General features: G+C 41.7%; 1 protein-coding gene across 3 annotated transcripts; it reads left to right on the top strand.

The window, feature by feature from the left end:
- Window positions 1-2161: 2161 nt before the first annotated feature.
- Window positions 2162-25389, top strand: KLHL24 (kelch like family member 24). 3 transcript variants are annotated; one of them, XM_074833602.1, is made up of 8 exons: window positions 2162-2286; window positions 4958-5083; window positions 8572-9559; window positions 14578-14762; window positions 15891-16009; window positions 17112-17300; window positions 17719-17907; window positions 19119-25389. In XM_074833602.1, exons 3-8 carry the CDS (start codon window positions 8640-8642, stop codon window positions 19317-19319), a joined length of 1803 nt encoding a protein of 600 aa, XP_074689703.1. In that variant the 5' UTR covers window positions 2162-2286; window positions 4958-5083; window positions 8572-8639; the 3' UTR covers window positions 19320-25389. The 3 variants fall into 3 exon arrangements, with proteins under 3 accessions (XP_074689703.1, XP_074689705.1, XP_074689704.1); XM_074833603.1 differs by lacking the exon at window positions 2162-2286 and adding an exon at window positions 3056-3658; XM_074833604.1 differs by lacking the exon at window positions 4958-5083 and having other exon boundaries at window positions 2175-2286.
- Window positions 25390-27261: the final 1872 nt, after the last annotated feature.

A 27261-nucleotide genomic window follows, 5' to 3' on the forward strand; every position in this document is an offset into this window, starting at 1 on the left:
ATTATGAAACAATTGGTTGCTCAATGAGTATTTTTAATTAGTATTTTCCTTTTAAATGCTCCATTTACCCTCTTCACACAAGGTATTTTTGCCACGTGCAGTTTTTATTGGAGTAAACATACTCCTTTCAGATAGCTCCTTCAAGCCAATTCAGAGATATCTTGACCCTCTTTTAAATTTTTCCCTTCCCATGACTCATTCCTTTAATCCCGCTTATGTTTTCTGAAGTGAACTCTACATAGTCATATTGACCTCAAGAGCTACAGACTCAAAGGACTGGGGCAGACGAGAGGATATATCAGATAAGAGATCTATTTTAAGCAAAACATTTTTCTTAGGTCATATACTTTTTAGATTTAATGTCTTTGTAAAAAGTAAGGCTTCAGGTTATTAATCTTTTTTTATATTCAGTGGGTGAAATAAGTTATTACAAAACAACTGTACTATACAAGGTGAACTGCCTGTTGATTTTCTCTTTGCTGTTTATGTTGTTTGGGGTCCTTCTTGCTTTTCCAGCCAGAGGATGAAAAATTGACTGACCGATCTCACTTCTAATTAAATCTGTTAAGCAGTTCTGAGTTTTAGCTTGGCAGGAAAATGGTTGAAGGTTTCAATTGTTTAAGATGTTTGTGAAAACAATTTACATAACAAAATCAATTGACATTTTCAGTCTGTTTTCAGAAACTTAGCCTTTTAATTAGTAATTCTAACTGTTCTGCAAGGCTGCAATTTACCTGACCCCAGGGAAAAGCAGAGCTCATTTAGCCTATGAAAATCTGAGACTGGTTTGCTCCAGAGAGGATCAGTCCTGCAGTCCTGAGCACATGCTGCTTTTCTAATAGTTCCAGCGAAGGAGCAGCATTAGCTACTGCAAAGAGCACAAGGCTGCGTACGCTTCCCGGGGAGGGCCTAAGGAGTCAAAAAGAGGAGTATATCCTGAGGTCAGAAGACTGTAGCTTCACTGAAAGGTAAAGATACATTATGCCTGGGATCGATATCTAACATTGAGGAGAGCAAAGTAAGTGGCAGCTAATAGAAGAATTGATATTTCTTCCTTCCCCTCGGCGGTAAGGGGCAGGAGGGAGAGGTCATCCTTCTAGGAAAGAGAACGCAGCCAGTTACCTGGGTACATCAGCTCCACAGCATTGCATAAGGCCTCATTTAGTACTTGCTAATGAACTTAATTTAAGCATGTATGTCCCTGCCCTTGCCTTGCTACTCTGCTTTATGGACTTGCGAGTTTGCTTATGCTAAAGGGCATAATTTCCATACTCCCAGGCATGTTCCATCAGCCTGTGTTAGAGCATGGGCTGGTGTCCAAATAGTTTGGATATGAAGTGAATTTGGGCTCCAGGACAGGCTCAGACCTGCTCTTGAAATTGCACGGCGATGACACCAGGGTCCTGCTTTTATATTTGCAGTTGAGTGGCTGCCACCGCTGTGACCTCCAGCTGCAACAGCAGTGCTCTTCACGGCCCTGCTTAAAACCAGCCTTGGCTTTCTCCCGTTAGCAGGGAAAGGGGCACCCCTTTGTGCTACAGTTGAGCTGGGACTGGGGAAAAGCTCTGTCAGCTGACAATTCCATATTAATTCGGTGAAGCTGTAACTCAGGTAGACAAAGATCCCCCTTTGATTGATTTTTGTGCGTATTGGTTTCTATTTTGGTCGTGTAGACTGAAAAACTACAGAGATGGTGTTTGCTTTAGCTTGGGAGATGGCTCCTGTCGGGGGGTTCTGGCCGGGCCCCCCGGGCTGGCACAAGGCACTGTCACCGCGGAAGGCGCCATCCCAAGGCACCGCCTCCAGCCTGGGCACACTGAGGGTCGGGGTCCGGTCGGGATTACCGGGGCGGGGGGGGTGGTGCCCCCCGGTCCCATCCAAGGGAAGGCGAACGGCAAGAGCTCGCAGTGACAAAAGCTGCGGCCTTGCCGCGCCGCTGCTGCCGGGGGCTCTCACGGCCCCTCCGCGCCCTTTGGCCGCTTGTCCCCGGTTCCTCCCGGGACGCTGCCGCAGACGGAGCGCGGCGCGGACCCCAGTTTCGCGGCCGCCGGTCTCCGGGCGGGGCGGCGGGACTACAGCTCCCAGGGCCGCGCCGGGCCCGTGACATCACGCGCGGTGGCTCGGCGGTCACATGCCCCGCCGGCCCCTTTGTTTTGAGCGGCGCTGGCAGCGCGACCGGCGGCGGCGGAGAGGCCCGAGCGCACCGCACCGCTCCGTACCCGGCCCGACCCCCGCCCCGGGCGGCAGCTCCCGCGGGGCGCAGCGCGGCGGGGCCCGTTCCCGGCTGTGAGTGCGGGCCGGCGCGGGGGCGCGGGGCGCGGGCGGCGGCGGCGCCCCCGCGACGGTCCGGGAGCCCCCGGGGAGGGCGCGGGGCCCCGCCGAGGCGCGGCGGTGGCGGTGGCGGGGCCGGGGCGCGGGGCCGGCCGGGACCGTTAGCCGCCGCGCTGTGAGGCAGCGCGTCCCTGGCCCTGCCGGCAGCGCGGGGCGACCGCCGCGGCGGTGCCATGGCGGGCAAGGGCCGGCGGCGGCGCCGGTGCCCCGGGACCTCTCGGCTGTGTGTGTCGTGTGTGTGTGTGTGTGTCCCCTCGCCCCCCCGCTCCGGCACTGAGTGCGGGCAGCGGGGCCCAGCGGACGGTGCGGTGCGGCGCGCCCGGCCCGGCCGGCGGAGCGGGGCTGGGGGGGTGCCTGGTGCCCCCGGTCCCCCCGCGGCGGTTTCGTAACGCGGGGCTGCTCCGTGCCCCCCGGGCGGCGGCGGCAGCGGCGGCGGCGGGGGGCCCGCGGCCGCGGATTGGGCGGGCGGGCGGGGAGGCGGGGCCGAGGCGCGGGGCGGCGCGGGGATTGGGCAGGCAGCGGGGGGGGGGGCTGTCGCCAAGACGGCTCGGGGTGAAGGTGAGCTGGAGGGCGCGCGTGCGCGCGGCGGCCCCGGCCCGGGAGACGGTGGCGGCACTGCGCATGCGCGCCGGGGCACGGCGGGGGGGGGCTGCGACCCGGAGGCCGTTGGCTGTGAGGGGGGGGCGGCGGGGGAGCCGCGTCCTGGGCTTAGCCTCGCGGGCGCAGGGCGCCCGGGTTCTCCCGGCGGCTGTGGGGCCGGCCCGCTGCGGCACCGCGGTTAACCCCCGCCTCGCCGGCGCCCGCGGCGTGGGGCCCGCGCGGTTGTGCCCCGCGTTTGGCGGCGCTGGGTACAGGTGGTTCCCGCGGGCTGGGGGCCGCGTCCTGCCAGGCGCTGCCATTTTGTGCTGCTGCAGCCGCCTCCAGCCCCGCCAGTAAACAACGGGCGAGCGGCCCGTGGGCGTCCCCTCAGCGCCGGCCTTGTCCTTCACCCCTCGAGTCTGCTGGGTTGGCGCTGGGGCTCGTGTTTTTGGTTCTGTTTGTTTGGGTTTGTTTTTTTTTTTTAGTTTGGATGACGCTCTGTTTCCTTATATAGCAAAAAGGGGTGGCAACAACTTCGGAATGTTTTGGCCTTGAACGGTGCCTGTGTTCGGTCGCCCCCGGGCCAGGGGCACGGAGGGGGCCGGTCACTCTGTGTATGTGTGTGTGTGTGTGTGCGGACATTAAGGACATCCTCCGATTTCTTAAAATTTTCCTGGCTGGGGTTTGTTTTGCGTGTTTCGCGTTGCCTTGCTCTGTAGGATTCTCGGTAACGCCCACGGTTTCAGATGTAAGTCTTTATGTATTAGTCCAATTTTCACATCGTTACATACTTAAAATTCCTGTTCCTTTCGGTAAAAGTAATCTCCCTGGGTATCGGCCCGGCTGTCTCTGCCTGTGTGATCGCAGCGATTTGTTTCTTAGTTTCAAATTTAACAGGCAGTTGGCTGAAGCCCCTGGAAGCCCTTGAAACGCCTAATCTGGATGTGTGCAATGACCGGGGCTTTCGTTCGGGTTTTTTAAAGCAAAATCTGAATATATGTAAAAATAATAGTGAAACCAAGGTGGAAGAATGTTTTTTTCAGTCTCTTCCCCATAGGTTAATGATAGTATGCAGTGCTGCCTTTTTTTTTCCTCCCCTTTCCCTCCCCAGTGGGTGTGTGCCCTTTCAGGTGACTTTTTCACTTACAAAAAGGTTACCTAAAGACTTCTGCACAGTTTAAAGGTGTTCATTTTCGCTGCTTTGTTACTTAATAATCACGAGTCTCATGTCCAAATCAGTTCCTGTTTTTGCAGGGTGATTTTTGAGGGCACTTAGGGCTTTTTGTATGTGTCATCACCTTGATTGCTATTGAATTTTAGCATTCAGAGTATTTTTTTTATCAAAATAGTGTCTTATTAGAATAAAAAACTTTTTCTACAGTGTACCTAACTCCTTACCATGTCGATCAGCTTGTTCACTTTGAGTACATGTTTATTAGTTCTTCAGTAGTATTAAAAACTTCATCTTAAAGGCATTCAAAACGTCAATTTCTACCATAAAACAAGAAGAATTTATTGGTTTTTTTTAAAAAATCCTTTAAAATCATCAACTTTTTTGGTCTTTTTTTGTATCACAAGGAAAAGAAGTGCTGTGTTTGTTTTTTGGTGGAGGGAAAGGTTATGCTTTTCGTTTTTTTCCTCTTCCTTCCTTTAAAAGAAAAAAACTAGAGTGGTTTGTGGTTTAGCCAGTGTGTTGCAGTAGGTACAACGGGGAGTTTGTTTTCTCTGACTCCTGTGGTAACCAGACATCTGAGGTGAAGCACATCTGCAAATCATGTTATCTGAACTCACAAACAACTAGAATTGGCCAAACCCGAGTTACAGTTCCCATGCTTCAGAACTAAAATACCATTTATTTTATTAAGCTTGGTTGCATTACCTCGGGGGTGCTGTTACTAATACCGCAGCAGGTAATAGTAGATGTGACGCGTCTGGGAGCTGGAGCCACACAGGCGGTGTGTGGGCTGTGCTGGGGCTGTGCTGGGGGCTCCTGCCCTTCCCCAGGGCAGCCGACGTGGTTCCAGCGCCTCTGTTTCTCCCTTCACAGACGGTCACTGGTCCGGCCACGCCACGCGAGTGCTGGTGCTGACGTGAGGCAGCGGCGGTGGGCAGGGGCGCAGGGTGGAAGCCACCTCCACGGGCAGCGGCAGACGGAAGCCCAGCTCAGCTTCAGGTACACTTTCTTGAAACTACAGCCCGAGGGTGAGCTTGGAAGGTAGAGCTGGGGCACACCTGATGACTAGGTGTTACCGAAGGGCCTCGCCCCGACCCTGGCTGCATGCTTCCTCTGCTGCTTTCTTCAGTTCTGCTAACGGACCGAAGGAGTTCTGTGACACAGAAGTGACAGAAAACAGCTCTGCCGGAAGGCTGCTAGCTGTTGCCAGAGCTGCAGATGAAGGGAGAGCGCTAAAATACACGAGGATGTTGCAGTGAAGGAAGGAGTAGTCTAGTGCAGCATAAAAGTAATTTATAGGAGGATTTACTGATAGAAGATGTCAGGGCAAATATTTTGTAGACCTCATTTACTGGCCTCTGATTTGGGCTCTTAGATTATTTCTGAGGAATGTCTTGTATAGACAAGATTAAGGAAATAGAGGAACCTGATCTTCTGGTGAACCCACCTTAATTAAGAGATGTGCAGGTAACATCTGTGTTGGAGCTGTGTCTGTATTTGTAAAGCATTTTTAAAACCTGTTGAAAGAAAGTGTGATTTTTTTTTTTTTCCTTTCCAGTTTTTTGAATGGGTAAACTGGTTTGCTTAAGGTCCGTCCTTGTTGACCCTTGCTCAGACAAGCGATCCAATGTGTTTTGTATTTTTTTATACAATAATTTCTAATAGTGCCTTTGGGAAAAAATTATTTTGTTTTTCTTTTGCTTCATTTAAACTTCATGAAGAGATCTCAGTGTTAAATTCTCTAAATGGTTGGTGTTTTGTAATGCAGAGTCTGTAGGCGTGTGTAAGTACATATGCAGAAAGTGCAGACAGGTGTATCCTCTTGTGTTTCCCTCCTTTGTGCACTCAGCAGCTCAGCTTCAGGCACAGACTCCCCTCTGCCTTTCCAGCTTTGGGGCTGAAACATGGGGCAGGCAGGTGGAAGTGGTGGCATTTTAAAACTGCCAGAGCGAGATTTGCAAGAAGGCCATGTGTATGTCTGATAGAGCTGAACATGTGATAGTGTTACTGATAGTCTTACAAAATTAGTTTGCTTAAGCAAACCTACAGAAATGATTAACTGGATAAAATTGAAGCATAATATATTCAAAAACAGTAATTTCTGCAACGGAATGTAATTATTCTTCCGTTCTGTTCTCTTATGTGTGAATTTACAGTGTTTATCCCCTTGATTAGTTTTTGCTCCGTGGATTTTTTTTTTGGTCTCCTATTTCTTTAAACCACTGGGACACTAAAAAAGAATAAAATCATTTGCTGACCACTAATTTCGTGTTGTTCCAGCATAAAGAAGACATTGCTTCCTTCAGTGAGCAGTCTTAACCCAGAGTCCTTATTTCCATTTATTGGTGATTGCATAATATAGTGTTGGTTTAACTTCACACATAATGAGAAAGATTTAATCTTGAAGCTTTTTGTACTTAGTTGCTGTGTTTTGCCCTTTCATGCAATATGTCGGTGTCCTGTTTCTGATTTCAGGCTAACTTTGCTTTGGAAGAGCTCCATTGGCTTTAGTGAAATTCTTTTGATTTAAATCTGTGATACTAGAATCAAGCCTTTGGGGATTATATTTATAATTTCATTGTTACATTTCCCTTTTCTACTGCTGATGCTTCACTTCTGCCCACTTTCTCATGCCAAATAGTATGGAATCAATTGCAGATAAAGTTCAGTGTATTGGTTAGGGTGTTAGCAACTGAGCTGGTGAGGTGGTGGTAGTGGTTGTTGTTGCTGGTTTTGGTTTTTATCTGGCCTGCATCATTACAGGGTGGAACAGTTGTGAAATACATTGGATAGAATACCAGCTACAGATTAGACTGTTTATGCCTCCTTAAAATCTCTCTGAGGCAATCAATCAGTTATTAGATAGGCTCATTGCAACGGTGTTTTTCAGGCATCAATGTTGACAACTGGTCCTATTTTAATTAAATATTTTGTAGAGTAAATAAGCCATACCAAGAATCTACCTTGTAAATATGTTTAAAAATTTTATATGGAAGATGACAGTTTTAAAGCCTCTTTTCTCAATGAGTATATGTATGGCACACATTCTTTTCTTGCTTTTTAAGAGGGTGCCTTTTAAAAGGTGCTGTGTAAAAAGCCTGTTTAGAAAAAGCGTGTTCATTGCTTTCTATATTAAGTGATGATGTAGCCAGACTGGGATTGTGTAATTGCAGCTCTAAAGATGCTGGCACGTCAACAAATGAAATTGCTGTGAGGAGCTGACGTCTACTGACTGTATAAGTGGGGAATGAGGGAAACTGAATATAACCTCTTGGAAGCATGAAAAAAATCTCCATAAACTTTAAAATAACTCAGTACATGTCCTTCTAGACATAGAAACAAGTATTACATGTGTCTGGAATGATACCTGTGTCAGACCCAAGAGGGCGTTTTGCCCAGCCTCTTGCTGCCTCAGTATATTTTGGTGGACATTCATCCAGTTAATTTGAAAGCTCAGGATTGGCAAAAAGCCGTATCACTGCTAGGTTGGTTGATCACGTTACCTCTAATACACGCTGTCTGCAAAATCAGCTGCAGTTTCTTCACCTAAAAACATACTATTGGCATACACTAACATTTGAGTGCTTGATTTTTGCAACTTCAGTGCTCTGATTAATGTGAGTCTGTGTTTGCATGCTGGGGGGAACGTTGTACACTGTCTATTTGAAACTGGAAAGTGTTTGAGCAAAAGGTTTTGCTAAAAATTATTGGCTAGTAGTACTTGGGAAAACAGATCTCCCTATCCTCAGTGAGTTGCCCTTGGTTCTTATTTCCAGTAGTTTTTTACCAACTAATATAATTCTTTCTTCATTCTGTTTCATGTGCTAGCAGCTTACGTTCATTTTTAATTGAATCTTAGATTATCAGTGAACTAATTTTTAGATGCTAGGAATGAACAGGTAAAAACTTATGGCCAACGTTATTCACTGAGATAACTGAATGTTATTAAACACTAGTATTATAAGACTTCATTGTGAGAGACTTGGTAATGAAAATGGAGTGATTTCTCTACTGAATTTTTATTTTGAAAATCTCAGGGGTTTTTTTTCCCTTTTTAACTAGTGCTGTTGTAGTAGTACTTGGAGGCTCCAGCTGAAATGAGGATTACACTGGAAAATGAGAAAAGCCCAAGCTCTGGATCTTTATCCAGGAAATCTTTGGCTTTTGTCCGTTGGGTGATTTTCTGGAGCCAAGATCTCCTTTTTTTACACCTTGAACACTAATACAATGCCAGTGGTGCTGAGACATTCAGAACTTGCCATCCATGGCACCTGTTCTACGGGTATATTTTGTATTTAGCGTGTGGCAGGTGATGCTGCATTGCCCTGCACAAGGTGCATGGTAACTTGCCCTGTAATACCATGTCCCCTATAGTAAAGGTCAAAAATTGTACCAGTTCTTAGAGTGACCAAATAAGTATCTTGTCTAATTCTCATATGAAGTTAAGAATATACCAGACTGAATACTGAAGTGTTTTAATTTTTCAGACCGTAGCACTGCGAAGGAGAAACTCTGCAAATTTTTCTCAATGACTCTATAGCCAACTGATGTAACAATGGTACTAATATTGGGACGCAGACTTAATAGAGAGGATAGTGGGATACGAGATTCCCCTGCAACCAAGCGGAAAGTTTTTGAAATGGACCCAAAATCATTGTCAGGCCCTGAGTTTTTCGACTTTTCCTCGGGATCATCCCATGCTGAAAGCATTCTCCAGATCTTCAATGAATTTCGAGACAGCCGGTTGTTCACAGATGTTATTATCTGTGTGGAAGGGAGGGAGTTTCCCTGCCATCGAGCGGTTCTCTCGGCCTGCAGCAGCTACTTCAGAGCTATGTTTTGTAATGATCACCGAGAAAGCAGAGAGATGCTAGTGGAGATCAACGGCATTTTTGCTGAAGCTATGGATTGCTTTTTACAGTATGTATACACTGGCAAGGTGAAAATCACTACAGAGAATGTGCAGTATCTCTTTGAAACATCGAGTCTCTTTCAGATCAGCGTTCTGCGTGACGCCTGCGCCAAGTTCCTGGAAGAACAGCTGGATCCTTGCAATTGCCTGGGAATCCAGCGCTTTGCAGATACGCACTCGCTCAAGACCCTGTTCACCAAGTGCAGGAATTTTGCGCTGCAGACGTTTGAGGACGTGTCCCAGCATGAAGAATTCCTCGAACTGGGGAAGGATGAGCTTATTGATTACATTTGCAGTGATGAACTGGTGATCAGTAAGGAAGAGATGGTGTTTGAAGCTGTCATGCGCTGGGTGTACCGGGCGGTTGAGTTGCGAAGACCAGTGTTACACGAACTTCTGACGCACGTCAGGCTCCCGCTGTTACATCCAAACTACTTTGTTCAGACTGTGGAAGTGGACCAGCTGATTCAGAATTCCCCAGAGTGCTATCAGCTGCTGCACGAAGCCAGGCGATACCATATCCTTGGAAATGAGATGATGTCTCCCAGAACTAGGCCACGCAGGTGAGGAAATTTTTTTTTTCCTTATTTTTAGGAGAAGGACATAGTTTGATATACACATGCCCAGAAAAAAAATCTCTTGAAGATTATTTTATTTTGCATTCTGGAGCCACTACAGTTACACTTCAGTACTTCCTCAAAACACATGAAGCTCACATTTGTCATGAAAATGTACATAAGTGAGTCTTTTTGCACAGATCACTTTATTGCTGTGAAATAAGCGACTGTTCAGGTAAGTGAAGTTATATTACCTTGTAAGTAAAATATTTTCTAAAGGTTAATGTTTGCTAGATGAGAGCTTATGTTATTTCATACAATAGCAGTGTCTTGAAAAGAACTTACTGTGCTATAGCAGGTTAACCATTCCGTTTCCCAACCTTATTTCTTTTTATAATAAAGTCATGTAAGTGTACAGCACACTGTAAAGGATGTGGATGGAGAGTCATATTCAGAGCATTCACATGCTACATCACAAATACTTTACAGATGGAGTAGTACCTGGATTTGTAATAGACAACAGCAGGTCTAAGAACAGGTTCTTAACTGTAAAGAAGCTAAATCTTGCATTTTTAAAAAATTATGAAACAGTTCCTGAAGTATTTCATGCTTATTCTATGACATATTAATGATTCAGAATTGCAGCTACTTAATAATGTGTTACACAAATAGGTGACTGAAGTTGGAAGAAGAAATGAGGAAGAGTCCATTAGTGGCATTTATGAGCAATGGTAGTTACAATTTTTTTTCCTGAAAAATGTTTTCCCAGTAAAAGCCTTACCTCCACATGATAGTTTGTTGTTAACTCCAGCTGATCTAAGCTGTAGTTCTAGAATCATGTGTTATATTAATGTGGTGCAGTGACCTGGTCTGGACAAACAGATTGTGTTAGGAGTTAGTCCTCTTTGTTTACTCTTAGTCAGATGTGGTTGCTTTATAGTGACTGTGCAGGGAACCTTTTTTTTTTTTGGCATGTGTTAAATTGGGGGGAAAAAATATTTGGCAAGCATTTGCCCCACTGTTGGCTTTCTAGTCTTCACTCCTGCCATGAGAGAAGAAATTCTTCTTAAACTATTTGCAGCCCTGCTGCCAGGTTTTCTAAGCTGTATGTTGCCATGGAGGGTCTTTGGAAACTTTTTTGGTTCATGGGAGTTTGGAAACTGGTGCAACGATGGTTTCTGAGGCATTTCCTACCCTGAGTCTGGGCCTGAGGGAGGGACCGTGGGAATTCAGACCAAGGACCTCCTTGTTTCATGAGCAGCTGGAGTGTGGCTGTATCTTGTGGTATTTGGTGTGGTGGTGGTTGTACGTTTATTATGTAATTTGATAAAGAAAGCAAATACACTCAGACCTAACAGTCTTGACAAAGTGCATGGTGTGTATGTATTGAGAACCTGAGCAGCCTCAGTGTAGCATTCCAGTTTGTAAATGAAGTACCTTGCCCAACACAAGTGATTTCTGAAGCAGGGGGGTAGAGGGATGTTGGTTTGGGATTTTGTGGGTTTTGTTGGGTTTACTGCTGAGTTTATTAAACTGCACTGTGAATTCGAGTAGGCAGGAACAAGAGAAGTAATTTACAAAGAGAAAAACTGGCTGGCCTCCCAGCAGGAATTTTTTTCCCCTTTTCTATATACATTCATGGAATAGTTCTTTGTCATTTTCTTTCTGTTGCCTATAGCAAAAAGAGATTGTGTTCTAAAACAAGTTACCATGTCCCTCTTTCCCCCATGTTTTCATCACACCTTTTTCTGGGCATTTCTGGGGGGTTTGGGGAGGAGAGGATGCTGGAGAGCTCTTTTCCTTCTTTCTTGTCTTCCTCCAATTTCTTTTTTATGTAAACTGTTTCTAAAAGGAGATGGGCTGCAGGGTCAGAAATTCCCATGCCAGTGTTTTTACTGAAACTTCTGGAAATTAATTGTGATTCCTTGTATGGGTATGTATGCACCTGCGGGCGCAGCGGGTTCTACCCATTTTTTAAAAGAACAGTGTGGATTGCAATTTGCCATTGAGTTTCTTTTTTTTTTTTCTTTTCGAAGCAGTGAAGAGTTACCTGCAGTAAATACCAGTTTAAAACGTGGCATAACGGTTGCCTGCTTGCTCTTTTGCCACTAGGCATTGTTGACAAATGCAGGTCTTTTTGAAAGAGCTTTCAGTTTTGTACTTGCAACGACATAGTGACATCTTGAGGTTGTCTCTCATGCTCCTTTTAAGTCTGCCTTGTCCCCTGCTGGTTGTGTCGCACAGCAGTGAGCAATAACACCTTTCCATATGCAAACCAAACCATGCTTTTCCTACAGTATGCTTTGAATTATCTTCAGATTTTCATGTACCTGTGGAGTCTTCAATCACACCATTTGTTAGGCTGTCTGATAAAAATATGAGTGTTCTCTTGAATTACTTAGAAGTTACTACATTCACACATTCTAACACATCCTTTTTAGTTGCCTTTAGAAAACTTAATGTAGTTCCTTCTTTTTCCCCCAGGGAGATGAGTTTTTATTTCACTTCACATTTCTGTCATACCATTTACTACCCAAAAGTGAATTAACGGGGGGGGGGGGGGGGGAGGGGGGAAGTGATTTACCATAATTCTTGTAATTTGTCTCCCAAATTTAAAATGTTTTTGGATGTAATCAGATGACATTCAGAACTACTGAAGTTCTTGTGGCCAGCTGACGCTGTGCTGGTTGGTGTTCTCACCTCGCCTAGAGGTCTGCATGTAACTCAGGAACCCCTGGAAACCTGCTCTTGGGAATGCACAGTTTTGTGCACCTCTTTCTGGTGGGAGAGTGTCTGCCGGAATCTCTACAGTGCTTGTTTTACCTCATGTCTGTTATTTTGATCACACCGTTTCTTCTGAAGGGCTACAAGGAGGACTTTCTGTACCACTGATTGAGATCACAGCTTTTTCTAATCTCCATTCAAATACACTCTTACTTCTCTTCTGGAATTAGCCTTTGCCTGTATGTTCTTTTGGTGTACTCCCACATTTTTGATTTTTTTCTTTTAAACTGATGTGCTCTCCATCATTTGCAAAAGATCTTTTGGAACTAACTTTAAAATCTATACAGTGCAAGACTCCTTCAAGAAAATGTAACAGAGAAACTGTTTCTTAAGTGAAGAAAGGATATAGTTATATAGGTACTAAAATGCTGGGAAAATTCTTGGTTTTCTGTGGATTTGAAATACTGTACTAAATGAAGACTTTCTTTAAAGAGCAAAACTCCATCATAGCAATATTCATAAAGAGCTCTCTCTGATCAAAGATTTTGGTTCATTTAGTTTTAAAATAAAGATTGATAATCTGGTACAGTAAGCTTTTCAGTAGTTGGAGGCCTTGATTCTAATCTAGAAAGTAATCAACAGACAAACCTCTTTCATACATACAGTTAGCTGATGTAGTTGGGCTTGCTTCAGAGGCAAATTATGAGATGAGTATTTTGCTTTTAAGGAAATTCTCTTCCTGGGTAATGCTTTGCTGGCATGGGAACTTCCCCGCTCTTACCCTTTGAGAGATTCTTTTCAGAGTTGTTCCTCAAAAAAGCAAAAAACAGTAACAGTAAATACATAGAAACCAGGAACGAGCATGACTTCAAAGCTGAGCAGCTGAAGAGAGTGGTTCTTCTGGCTAGTTCAGGTGCGTAAGTATACTTCCTCAGATACATATCTTCTATGTAATGTTATAGTGCATTGCCTTTGCCTGTTTAAAATATTCTGAGTAGAAATATATATGGCGTATTTAAATTACAGTGTGTGGTGACAAGGAGATAGAAGGGCTAACTAGTTTTATTCCTGATGTTTCAAAATGGGGAACCTGTTATCATGATTTATAAGTTAATATGTGCATAAGTTCACATGTTAGGAAGTTTGGGGACAGATCATGCAACTTTTATCTCAAATGCAGTCTTAAGTCCTTTTTTTTGAGGACTGCAGTACTCAGCAATGGTGTGAATGGGATGGAAGTTAAAGCACAACACAACAAAAAGGCTTACTGAAAAAAACCTCAATCTTGCATTCAGTTTTACTTAAATAGTAGACAACACTCCTTGAAATAACTGTATCAGTGCAAAATCCTTTAATCTAAAAATGCCCTGAAAAAAAAGGATTTTGACAGATGTTTACAGGAAATTATAAATTTGCAGGGAGGAATAAAAGTTGGTCATAATTTGATTTGCATGTTGAAGATGGTTGGTTGATTTCTCCACATTCAAATGTGGATCAACATATAATGAGTTGTTATTGCTGCAGATATAGAATATGTATAATGCAGAAGCATCAGGTTAGTAGAATAAGAATGAGTGTGTGGAATAGAATTTAAAGGCTTATTTGCATGTACTGCAGACTGTCTAATACTTAATTTTTTCACACTGAGTTTTTGTTTTAGGCTTGAATTTTTACTTCAGCATTCCTTAATGTTTCCTTCTTATCACTACACTTCTTTCTCACTTTCTTGACTGTGCATTGGCTCTAAGGTCTGGTTTTTTTCCTCTTATTCTGGTGACTGTATGCCTTCAGCTTTTTTTTGCATAAAATAACCCAAAAGATTTCAAACTTTTTGAGTATTTAAGCAGTGTAAAGTACTGTGAATTTTGAAAAATTCAGGGAGGACACAGGGGATGCGAGGACTGGTTTCATTGTGAAACAGATTGCTCATCTCATTGTCTCTGGCCTCGCTTGAACTGTTTCTGAAGCCTCTACATACACAGTCAAAGGAGAACTATTATTAGAGTAAGGGCTTTCTGTATTTTTTAATTATTTGATTTTTACATAGAATGTTGTGCAGTGCAACTCCACCACTTACACAGAATACCTGTCGGTGGAGTAACTTGCTGTGTAATGAGACAGCTGGAAACAGTGAGAACCTCTGTTTGCTACATGACTTTTTTTCTTTTTTCTTTGCTGTGTAAGTTAATGCTAACTAGTAAATTTCCCGATTTTAACAGAGTTTTGAAGACAATGTTGTTTGCCTCCATGTACTAATAAATAATCTTTTACATCTTAGTTTTCTGTGTTCACTTTTTTAGATCAACTGGTTATTCTGAAGTGATAGTTGTTGTTGGAGGCTGTGAACGAGTTGGAGGGTTTAATTTGCCGTATACTGAGTGCTACGATCCTGTAACAGGAGAGTGGAAGTCACTGGCTAAACTTCCAGAGTTTACCAAGTCTGAGTATGCAGTGTGTGCTCTACGGAATGATATTCTTGTTTCAGGTGAATAATCCCAAAAAATTTTAAGATTTCTTTCTTTTCTTTGTTTTTTTGTTTTCTTATTAAGTACTGTGAACTTCCAGATGCTCAACTGACAATCGCGTTCTGATGTAAATGATGAACATCAGCCCCAAACCAATCTTACTGTAGAAAAAAGTGTTTTCTGGGATTTTTGTTTGGTATTAATTGGTAGTGTTTTGCAGCTGATTCCAGGGTGTCAATTGTATTTAAAGAGACTAGTTTATGCTCGTTAAGTACACTGCTTTAAGATTTATTAGTGGCCTGTTTGCAGCAACAGTTGGAAAAATTGCAAGCAAAAAATCGAAAGCGGTGTTTTTTCTAGCAGCATTTTCTCTGCTACAAAACATTCTGTGTCCTGGTTAAAACACCAGTTGCCTAGGAGCACTGCAGCACTGGTATGTTGCTGGTCACTTGCTTCTGTCCTATGGCTGCCTAGACTCTGAAAGAAAAACAGTTGAAGCTTCTTCTCATCATGGGAATGTAAAATGGAAATGAATTCCTTTTAGCACCAGAGTTGGGGATCCATTTATACCAGCCTTTTACAGTGAAATGAGCAATAGCTGTAGGTGTTAAACACCTCTCATTCAGTCTTTTAGCAAGGGTAAATTATAGGGTGCAGCTGATGGTTTAGAAACCAAGCCCCATGTGTTAGTTTAACCAAAGAAATTCTCTCCTCAGATGTGTAGTACCTATGTTTGAACAAAATGTAAAATGAAGGAGATGGATGCATGAACCAAATGGAGGAGCAGCTAGTGTTAGGGATGTGCCATGAGGCACATAAAGTTAAGATTTCAAGTGTCCCATCCAGGTAGTGACAGTGAAGGAAACCTGAAGAGCATGGGCAGAAGCCATTAAAATGCATTCCAATCTCGAGAAATAATCTCATCGTGTTACTGGGAAAGGCACACATAAGTGAAACAACTTAATGTACGTTGTCATGTTTGAAATCCACTGAAACAGACTTTTTCAGTCTAGCCTATAAATATAGCTAGATCTTTATTTCACATAAAAAGGATACAAAGTTTTCATTGCCCACCATAGAGGGACATGTTAATATTTCTCATTCAATAATAAATTTATTCAAATTGTCTTATTTTTGTTTTTAAAAAGGTGGAAGAATCAATAGCCGGGATGTTTGGATTTATAACTCTCAACTTAACATTTGGATCAGAGTTGCCTCCTTAAATAAAGGCAGATGGCGTCATAAAATGGCTGTTCTTCTTGGTAAAGTAAGAGAAGTATATTTATAATTTTTTTTTTATAGTGGGGATGTTTGCTGTGTATAAAAAAGCAGTGGAGAAAATATGTATGTATTTAGTATTACTTTGTATTTCCTATCAAATAATTATAAAAATGCGTATTTTCAAATAAAAGACTATTTTAAACAACTAGGCTCTTTTATCAGTTAGACACTATCTGTGGATATGGAAATCATGTTATCCCTCAGTTGGGATTTTTTGTGTTTGTTTTGTCATTGAAGTGTCTTATGCCCAAGAAGCAATTTTTTGGGAAGCAGAGAAGCATCTGGATTTGCCTGTGCTTCAAAAGTGCTGTCAAAAGTTTAACAGTTTATGCAGTTAACAGAAACTGGTACTCCTCTGAGTGTTAGCTCTCTGCTCTTTTATTTGATGTTTTATGTTGAAATTAACCAAATATGTGCTGTGGGGAAATGGGAGGTTTTGCTGTATTTTGAAGGCATTAACGCAAAACCAGTAGTTGGGATCAACTGCCTGTGGGGACTCCATTAGTGAAAGTTAGGGAAGATGTGCATGTGGTATCCCTTGGACCTCTTAAGAGATGAAACTTGCAGCTGGAGCAAACAGAGGGAAGAAGGTAGACAGAAGCAGTAATGAGCTCTGCTTCTTAAATACGAGAGAAGCAACAGGAAAGTAAAGTTTACAAAGTGAGAGGAAGAAATATTTTTGTAAGCAAGTAGGAAAAAAGCAAAACACACAAAAGCAAAGGTAAATTCAGATGGACTTTTGCTGCTGCTGTTGCTCAACATAATTTGTGAAAAGAGAAGTGCAGAGAAGTGCCTTTTTTAACAAATGCCATTCAAATAGGAAGTTTCTCTCTCAGTATTAATAATACTGTGCTTTGGACGTGTGTTTGCAGTGTCATTCCACATGTGACTGAATGGAACTCTCCAGGGAGTCTTTACCTATTATTTTTAGATGATATCCTTCTCCTGTGTATAAAGTAAAATGTGGGGAAAGTACCCCTTCACAAACCTAGCAAATTAGGATTCTTGCAGCTTTAATTTAATTTTGTATTTAAACGTAATAACTACTCTAAAAATGAAATGTTGATAGTTTTCACCACTTTGCACAGGTATATGTTGTTGGAGGATACGATGGGCAAAACCGCCTCAGCAGTGTAGAGTGTTACGATTCGTTTTCTAATCGATGGACAGAGGTGGCTCCCCTTAAAGAAGCTGTGAGCTCTCCGGCTGTCACCAGCTGTGTTGGCAAACTCTTTGTGATTGGGGGTGGTCCTGATGACAACACGTGTTCTGACAAGGTCAGTTGTGTTTGATTGCTTCCTCTATCCATGGTAGACAGTGTTGCTGGTTTAAAAACAGATCATACAGGGATCTGTTTTAACTGTTTTGCTGAATGGAATATGGAATTACTACAGTACAAAAAGTAGAGAGTAGAAAACGTTAACTCAATGATACATACTGTTCCTGTGGTCTTTCTCATGGATACTGTCATCGCCTTCAAGTTCTGTGAATTCTTAAACTTGTTAGGAAAGTAATGTTGAATATAGTGCATATATAGACAATATATGGACTTATATTTATATTGACTTCATTTTCTTGGTGGGATATTGCCCACCAGGTATTTTTGCTTTGACTCTTCTTGTATAACCTGTGTGGGTGTGCCAGGCTGTTACTTCAATTAGGCTTTTAATCTGAAATGCATGTATTTGTTTTCAGGTTCAGTCTTATGATCCCGATACTAATTCTTGGTTGCTCCGTGCAACTATCCCTATCGCAAAAAGATGTATCACGGCTGTGTCTTTGAACAATCTGATCTATGTTGCTGGTGGGCTTACCAAAGCAATATACTGCTATGATCCAGCTGAGGACTACTGGATGCATGTACAGAATACATTCAGCAGACAGGTAATTAACACTAAAAGCCCTCTAGACATCTGAAAGGTATTTTTTAATGTTAATATCTTGGCATGAAATGAGTGTACACTTGTTTAACCCTGTTAAAATTGCATCTCTGATTCCATTCTTTCTTTACTTCTTCATCTTCATTCAAAACCTCACGGAAGAGGAAGTTTCTAAACCAGCAGCTTTTCAGTTGGGTGTTGCTGTTAGCCAGTCCAGACTTTTTATTTGAGAGCAGTTACTGTTGGAAAACAGTGTAACAGTATAATGGATGATGTTTTAATTGTATAGAAGTTGATCTCTGTCAAGTTCTGCTGTATGTTTTAATTTAGACTGAAGATAGTAATTTCCTTATAATTTATTAAAGTTTTTCAATGTAACAAATATTGAAGGCTGTTTTTACAGTGTGGTAAAAATAAAAAAAACAAACCAATGTGTGGCACAGAAAGTGTCTGCCTTAAGCACCAAGAGCTGTATCACTTCCACGTATGGAACTGAGCAGAATTTACAAAGGTGTCCCCTTGGTAGTAAAGTATCTGTGTATCAGTTAATTGTCCTGGTGTTTATAAAACATCAATCACATACTCTACGGTATCTAACAGAATTAACAGAAATTTGTTCTTCTTTTTCCTGGCCTTCCCTCTATTCCTCTGTTTAGGTCTGTGTTCTCTATTTAACAGAATATTTTTTTCCATGCCGGCTTTTAAGGAAGAAATAAAATCCTCTCTCTCTTTGTTTCAAGTAAGGCATAGTGCTGTCTTTCTCTTATGCACTCTTTTCTTAGTCATGGCTTTTTACCTCCCTCTTTACATCCCTCTTCACTATCTGTTACTCCTCTAAGGTGCTTCTCCTTGTTCCCATTTTTTTGCATTAATAGTACCTACCGTGGCCCCTCTTCTGAAAACCTTTATTCTCTCTCCCTTTCCTTATCTCGGATGTTTAAATGGTAAGTACAGTGTTCAGCTGTATTCCATTATATCCCTTGTCTGAGCTGTGTGTAGTGAAGGCTTAGACCTGAACTAGTCTTTTCTGTAGGATTGTGCTGCTGCTGTCCCCAGTTACTGTGCTTTCTGCATTGGCCCTCTCAGGAGGGAATAGTATAGGCCAGTCTCTTTACAAAGGGTAGTCACAATGCTGTCCTGCACTGGGGTAAACATGCAAGAATCGAGGTCTTGTTTTTTAAATAATCATGTATTCCTTTGTCTATTTCGAAACAGGAGAATTGTGGCATGTCTGTGTGTAATGGAAAAATCTATATCCTTGGTGGAAGACGAGAAAACGGTGAAGCCACAGACACTATTCTTTGTTATGACCCTGCTACGGGCATTATCACAGGAGTAGCAGCCATGCCCAGGCCAGTATCATATCATGGCTGTGTGACGATTCATAGATATAATGAAAAAGGCTTTAAACTGTAATTTTTTTCTTGAAAAAAGAAGATGATGGCATGAATGAATCCAGTGGTCTGCCGCAAGACAGGCTTTTTAAAGATAACTGAAGTGGGAAGAAGCCCTTTCCCTACCTAAGCGTCGTATGAAAATTATATCCTGTGCCTTTAGAAAAAGGGTTAATTTAACTTGCAAAACAAGTCTACAAATCTATCCAGTAACCAGAGTTCAGCTGTATCTGCTGTGGGCTCGGATACGAGAGCAGTAGTAGTACATTGTACTAGTGTTCAGAAAGCTTGCCCTATGTGTGATTAGTAATTAAAATCTTGGAAGCTTTTTGGGGAAAGTGCCTTCATAAGCATTTGTGCCTGTGTCCTAAGAAGTGATATCTGCAAAATGTTTCAGGTTCTGCTAATTGGAAAAATACATAGGCAAGTAAATTCCAAAGAATCATCTAGGAGAATTACTGACAATTTAAAAAAAGTATATAATTATAATTCATATGCATGGCATTCTTACAAGCAGATTACTTGGCGCAACCGAGTAGATTTTATGTCAGATCATGCATGGTTTGGAATTTAAAAAAAACCAAACTCAACAAACCAAACATAGGACAAATACTAGAATCTCTGAGGAGTGCTTTTTTCTGAAGGAGAAATTGGTTGTTTAGTGAGCCACTGCAACACACTGTGGTAACGATTGTGTACCTTAACACTATGGACCTTGTTCATAGTGTTGTTAAGTGTTCATCAGAAGTACAAGGCTACATGACACGGAAAACTAGTGACCACTGGGGTGTAGGCATGCATCTGTGAAGCAAATTTTGAATCCCAGTTTTTAACTTTTTGAATAGTATGGCTGGAGTTTGAAAGCTACTGGGTTCACTCTTTGCTCACTGCAAAGTATCTCTAGACTACTCAAGGAATAAAGGCTGATGAACTCTGGATTCTTCGCTTTTCTGAATCGCACTATAAACTACCTGATGATAGAGATGGGGACTTGGGTTGCACCCTACAGCTTATAAATTGATCTTTTGGATATCTCATCAGAGATAGCAGAGTACCCACCACTTATTTCTTGGCCTTTCTTCAGACAATCACTTACTCTAGCACAGTTAAACTACTGTATAAGCTGCTTGGCCATCAATAAAGAAGTTTTTGAAAGGTCCCTCCTGTCACCAGAAAACTATCTGTGGACCTGTCCACGTAGCCATATGAGGTATCTCCCACATAACATGTTTGGATAATTTTGAAGCCTAGGAAGTGCCTGTATTTTGATCCTTTTTTTTTTTTTTTAGTAAAGGTATTTTTTTAAGTCCTCCCTAGATTCCTGTACTATGTCTCTTTGTTTCCAGTACACAGTTGTACAGTTGAGGCACAAGTTCATGAAAACTGAAACAGCACTTGAGAGTTGGAAAATGAATAGGATTGTCTGTGTACCAATTTCCTGTTAATCACCCAAAACCTCAGGAACTGCCTTTCAAAAGAATTTGGAGGACAGCAGCCAGTAGGGAAGTTGGTCAGTGCCAGGGCAGGAAAAAAAACACATAAGCCCCCTGCAGAGACAGCCCTGGCCTCGGGGTTCTGGTCTCCGTGCTTGCTCAGGAGGGTGAAAACAAGCACCATTTCTGGAACGTCGTTTGTTCCACTGGACTTTCTTCATCTGTTTTCCCAGAGTATTTCTTCATGAGATGGAAATTCTGACCCTCAGTAAAACTATGCCAAACTGGGAGTCATCATTTTCAGTAAAATATGGTCATGACTTTTAAAGAGCACTGGGAGCTGCACTTTGTGATGCATTAACTTGTAACCTCAGGAAAGGACACAAATTTCAGTTTCTGGCTGAATACCAAACACTGTTTTGTATATGTTAAGAATACTGATAAAATACAAATCTCTGCGTATCAGTGGTGTAATTAGAAAGTTAGTCCCTGAGCATGTACATTCACACTGCCCTAAAAAGAAAGTCCCTCAGTAATGTAAGACAAATGAATCAGATAAATTAATCCTTTTCTAAGTTTCTTGTGTTTCTGCTCACCAGGTGTTACTTCGAAAAGGTAATTTCAGTACCTGTGAATAAGGTCCGTTGATAGCAATGGTAACTGCCCAGTAACTGATATTATATACTAACACTGTATATAACTTGTGCCATCGTTGTAAATGAAAATGTAAAAAATGATAGGAGCACTTCATTGGAGATGCAATTTGAGAAATACTCTCCTTTCCTTTGATTTCCTTCTGTTTGTATGAAGACCTGTAATGTTGATTGTCATGCTAAACTGTTTAAACATGCTTTATTCTGTAGGTGTAGAACAATGTCATTTATGTATAGGTATCTTTTAATCTGTGTTTATAATACTGCACTAATCTGTAAATAACAAGATACTGCTTTCCATGGTTTTGAAGATTCATTTTATAGTTTAGTTGTCTTAACAATTTATGTACCGTTACCTATTGTTTTGAAAATGACAGTGTTTAATGAACCAGTAAATGCAGAAATGTAGATGTAGAAGAAAACTTCTGCTTGCAGTTCTTGAAACCTGTATTCAATGCTGAACAATTACGTGTGTGGAGCATTGCTAAAATGGCAGTTACTCATGCAATGATTTCCTTAAAACAAGCAGTACTTTTTTTTTTGCTTGTTAACTCTGTAAATAATTTGCACTTACGGCCTGCTCTGTTAGAACAATTATTTTTAGATATACTAGAAAAGAACAATTGGACTTTTATAGTTTAATGAACATGTACCATTTTTTTAGAAGGATGCATTAATTTGGATGTTGCATTCCTGAGCCACCTGTTCTCTGATGCATTTCACCTGGGTATGGATTAATTCAAAGATTTAAACTCTCACTGTTGTGCGTATCTGGCTGCTTGCAGTTTATGGGCTTGAGCAGCAAGGGGGGTTTATGTCTCAGCTAGGAGAGAAAATTATTACTGTCATCGATTAGAGCTACCAAACCTATTACATTTATGATGGAAATCTTTTGATTATAAAGTAGAGACACCTGCACAAAGATGTAACTTCAGTCTTAACCATACATGGGGAGAGGGCTCAACTATCTCCAAAGTCACACCTAAAAAATAAATTCTAAGAGTTGTCTAATAATTCACTCCACTAAACAGATAATTACCTTTTAAGTATTTCACTCTTAAAAGGAAATGAGAGTAAATATTTTCCTTCTCCGTATTGATGTCCATGATGAGTTACATCCTCAGCAATATGATGTTAATTGAAAAGAAAGTTGATGCTTCCTTGCAGCCTGGCTTCAAGAAGGTTTTGAATAGATAACTTCAGTTCTGCATTATAGTGCAGCCTCTAGCCTTCTGCTTTTAGATATACTATGCATTCTCTCATTTTACAGACAGCCAGCGTGTAACGTTGCCTGGTAATCATTTAGTTTTACTCCCGTCTTGGTAGTGCTTAAGTGGGCATAATTTGTGGAATCTCTTCCATTTGTACCATCAGATGATTCATTTTATACTACATTTTTGGTAAGCACTTTGAGGATTTGGCACTGTGCTTTCCAGCCTAGCACCAAGGGTCCAGAGGTGTACTGTTATTTTTTTATTCTAATTGGCACCAAGGCCATCTTCATCAGAGATTGCTTTTGTTTCTGCTCTCTGAAGCACATATATCTTTAATGCAGATTATATTGATACAGACCCTTACCATAACTGACTCAAGCTTTTTAAATGGTATTTTTAACACTGCAAGTTTTTGAGAGAGGCTGATGATGTAGGAAGAGGAGGTGCTCACCTTGACAGAGGTTCAGAGGAAGCTTTGGTCATCTGTGATTGTTGATCACTTGTGCTTGAGAGCAAGGATACTGCTGACTGCTCCAGCTTCTTCCTCAAAATAGTTGACTTTACCGCATTATCTTAGATAATTTCTCAATTTATGCTGCTTTTGTTTTATTTGAGCTGCAAGGACAAAACAAGCAGCAGTCCCACTACTTGTGACTTCAGGTTTCCCTCCTGCCCAAGGCATGTGGAGTGTTGGAGCTGTCACTCTTGGTGGGTAGGCAGAGCTGAGAACTTTGTCCAGCTCCAAAGAGAGAGACAAGAGAGAAACTTATTGGGGTGGGGTGAGAGATGGCAGGAGGCAACACAGTGTGTTTGGGGCTTGTGTGTTTGGCTGGGCTTGCTGAAAGCAAAACATTCTGCATGCTCATAAGCTTGCAATTCCAGATGCTGAAACTCAGGTGGTAAAAATACTTCACATTTGTCAACTCACTGAACTCAGGTGAAGCAATAAATATGCATATATGGTCATGGTCTTCTAGGGGCAGTGTTCAGGAAAGCCAAAGGTTCATTTTTCCTAATTGCCCAAGTAGGCAAGTATATGTGGGGTTTTTTCTACCACTGAAGATGGCAAAAGCCAATTCAAGAGTATTAAGAAACTCACAAGACTTGATCACTGTGTGGCAAAATGAATGTTTTCATCTGAATGTAGTCTCATGCACACAAGAAGGTACAAATGAAATGGGTGGTTGTGCTTGGTTAAAAAATCTGAGCAACGTATACCCAGAAAAAAGAGTCTACGTGGTAAGATGAGATTTTTAAGCAGAAATTTGCCATCTGGTTGGGGGCTAAGCAGTGATTTTTTTTTAAATGTCTAGCACACAGGTTTCCTCAGTGTTGAATTATTTCAGGTGGTGTTAATAAAAATGGATCTCTCTGTCAGTGTATCATGATTGTGTCAGTGCTATGAACCTTGCCTCCAAACAGTAAGCAGCCTCCTACCACCCCCAAACCAGATGTGTGAATCACATGCTCTCTGCACGCAGGCCTTGCGTCAGCTGTCTTCCATAACTAATGTTACACATAAGTTTATGTTACTCAAAGTGTATAGCCCTGATAACATTACTAAGAATTCTATTTACAGGAACGTTTCTTGTTTTCTAGTGTAGTGCTCCAGTTTATGCTCATATGTTTATGTGCGCACATCTGTGCGTGTGGATAATTTTGTGATCAATTTCTGGTAGTGCTGTTATAAGTAATGCACATAAAAGCCCCTGTGTACAGCATGTTGATAATGTAATTATGGCTTCCTTTGTATTATTAGTTCCAAAGAAAATAATGTGTGTTAATTTTGAAAATACCTGTGCCTTGAATTCACCTATATTTTTATCTATTGTGAAAGAGAGTTTGGATTACTTCTCTCAGTGTATCTTTATTAGGATTGGTCTTACTGTCCAGACTGTTGATGTCCTTCTAAGACAAATAAATCTTGTCATTCATTAACCAGAATAGTTAAACCTCTTGTTTAGAATATGTCTAGAATGCTTCCATTATTACAGTGCTATGGCAGATTTAATCTAGGGAAATCAGTATTAGTTTTTTCCAATTTTTTTTGTTTCCAGCACTCGTCAGTGACAAAGGACTTGAGTTTAGTCTTTGACTTCCTGTCCTTAACATACACAGTTTCTTGTTTTAGTCAATAGCCTCTATGATATTTCTGAATGCTCCGACTTGTCAGTCATGAACCTCTTGTTCAGTATACGTAACATGAAGCAATAATATGGTGCAGCATGGCAATAAGCAAATCAAGAGACTTGAATGTAATGTACTATTACTAATTTCATCTGTGTAAATGCTGGACCTATGAGTCATTCTCCTTTTGGTGCACCTGTAGCAATTTGCAGTCAGATTAATAGGAGCTACTTGGCCATGGAAAGAGAATTTACCTCCTGAACTGTTACTCATATGATATTTTATCTTCACCTAAAATCATGTTTGGATTTTCCTTTTTTTTGCTGAGGAAAACAGCAGTTCATGTTATTCCTTGCCAGTTCCTTTACTTACTGGACCATAAAAGGCGTAGTTCTGCGAAGAGCTGATCTTGTCTTCAAGAACAACCTGGTGCAGCACAAATGACATTTGAACAGAAAAGTGCAGACCACTTACTGTGTGCCAGAGTCAATGTAACGTTATCTCGCATATAACATCAAGGTCTTCAGATTGTGCTGACGGTAGAAAAGTGATTTTGTAATGTAGCACAATTGCAATAACACCTGTTATATTTAAATATGTTTCTTGCATAATTCTTTGAAATTTTTTTAAAGTTCAGTGTACCTAATAAACATTTGCCTTTTGAATAGTTCACTGTGTTTTATTTGGGTTATGAGAGGTCCCAGGGTGGGGCTTGGTGGTGCAAGGAGGAAACTCCTTCCTGTTTTTTTCTGGGTCAGTTAACTTGTTGGATTCTTTCCCTTTGCAGCCTCTGTATCTATCCATCAGTCCGTTCTGTCTCCCTGTCTAGGTGTTCTCCCTGCTCACCCTTGTGTCCTTGTCATGGAATTTACTCTTGATGTGAGTCAAGGCGAGCTAGAGGCTGTGCAGAAGAGTAAACTTCAAAGAGGAAGAAAACGAAAAATGATAAAGCAGGGGGGTGGGATATGAAATACCAGTTAGTCCTGGGTATTGCGATGGGAAAAGGATGTGAATGGACTTGGAAGACGAAACCAGCATGGGAAATCAGGAAAAGGTAACCTAACGCTAGGAAGAGGACTGGCAACAATACAGCTTGGAAAGAATCCTATAGAAAATTTATTCTCCTAAAATTAGCTACCTGGCTATCTTGAGGTCCCACTTGAAGATGGCAGCCTAAGGGTTCAGACTGAGATGGAGTGGCACTACTGCAGTTGAACTGATACAAAGAAAGTATTTGGTTTAATACCCCATTTTTTACAGATTACACCCATCTTTCGTGTATTTCTAGTGGTACACTAGCTGTACTCCTGGCTGCTGCTTCCCTGTAACGTGCGTTCTGGATCTCAGACTCAGAACTTGCCCTTCATGTAATCCTAGTCTTGCCTTTTTCCCAAAAACATTTCTTTTAGACATTGAGACAATCAAATACAACTTCTATAGCTTTGCCCTCCAGCCCACTGAGATCTAACCTGTATTGCAAGTCTGTTCCCTGTGTGGTGTATTCAGGTGTGGGGTGTTCTGGTTCTACCAAAATAAAAGCCAAAGGCACTGAGGCCCTGATGTTCAATATACTCGGTGTCTCCGACACAGAGAAATAAGTTAAAAAAAAAAAAATAAGGAAAGGGAAGCTCTTTGTAGAAACGGTGCTAGACATTCTCCATTTTAATATAACTTAAATGGACATGATGATGCTGCATCTTTCATGTTTTTTTCTGCAGCTTTGAGATGAAGAAATCAAGTAGCTGCAGTTTCAAATCTACCCCCACAGAGATGAGAGAGTCTAAATGTTGCACTCCTGAGATATGTACTGGTTTTCGAATACCTTCTCTCATGAAATAAAACTTGGCAAGCCAACAGCATCTGCTGCAGTTCTACAGTGTGGCAAGGCTGGTTTACAGCAACCGGGTGGCTCTTGCTGTGGTGCCAAAAGTTACAACCAAGCTCAGTGCTTGCAGAAGTTTACTTTCTTGAAAGGACTAACATCGCCTGAAAGGGAGTCCACAGGCTGCAAAGCAATGGAAATATTTTTGAGGGCTGGAAGCCCATCTTGAGATATTTTAAGTCTTGAACATAGTCAACTGGCAGCAATATTTTAACAACAGCCTCTTCTTCCTCTTTTCATTAAGCAGGAAAAAGGAAGAAAATAAAATTGAACTGCACTATATATGTACTTCTGATCAGCGTAATACAAATTTGAGTATAAGAAGAGTATATGTCGATTTGCCATAATTCACATTGTTTGGTAAGAAATCAGAAAGCTGTTGTAGTAGTGGTCCTGAAATCAGAAAAAAAGAGGACTTTAAGGGCTAACCCTTGAATACTCAGCATACACTTGCTAATTAATGGCCTCATAATAAGTTTGTAAACACATGTATGAGCAGGACATTAATTTATGCTGGTTAGCAGCTCACTGTATGAACCATGGGACTACCACAGACCAAAGAACTCTTTGCCATTAGCCACGCCTGACAGAGGTGTTACAGTGGCCAAAACCAAACACAAATTGTGGTATTAACTACACTAATTTGGCCAATTTT

Source organism: Strix aluco, chromosome 9 (assembly GCF_031877795.1).
Source record: "Strix aluco isolate bStrAlu1 chromosome 9, bStrAlu1.hap1, whole genome shotgun sequence".
In the NCBI taxonomy this organism is placed as follows: Eukaryota; Metazoa; Chordata; class Aves; order Strigiformes; family Strigidae; genus Strix; species Strix aluco.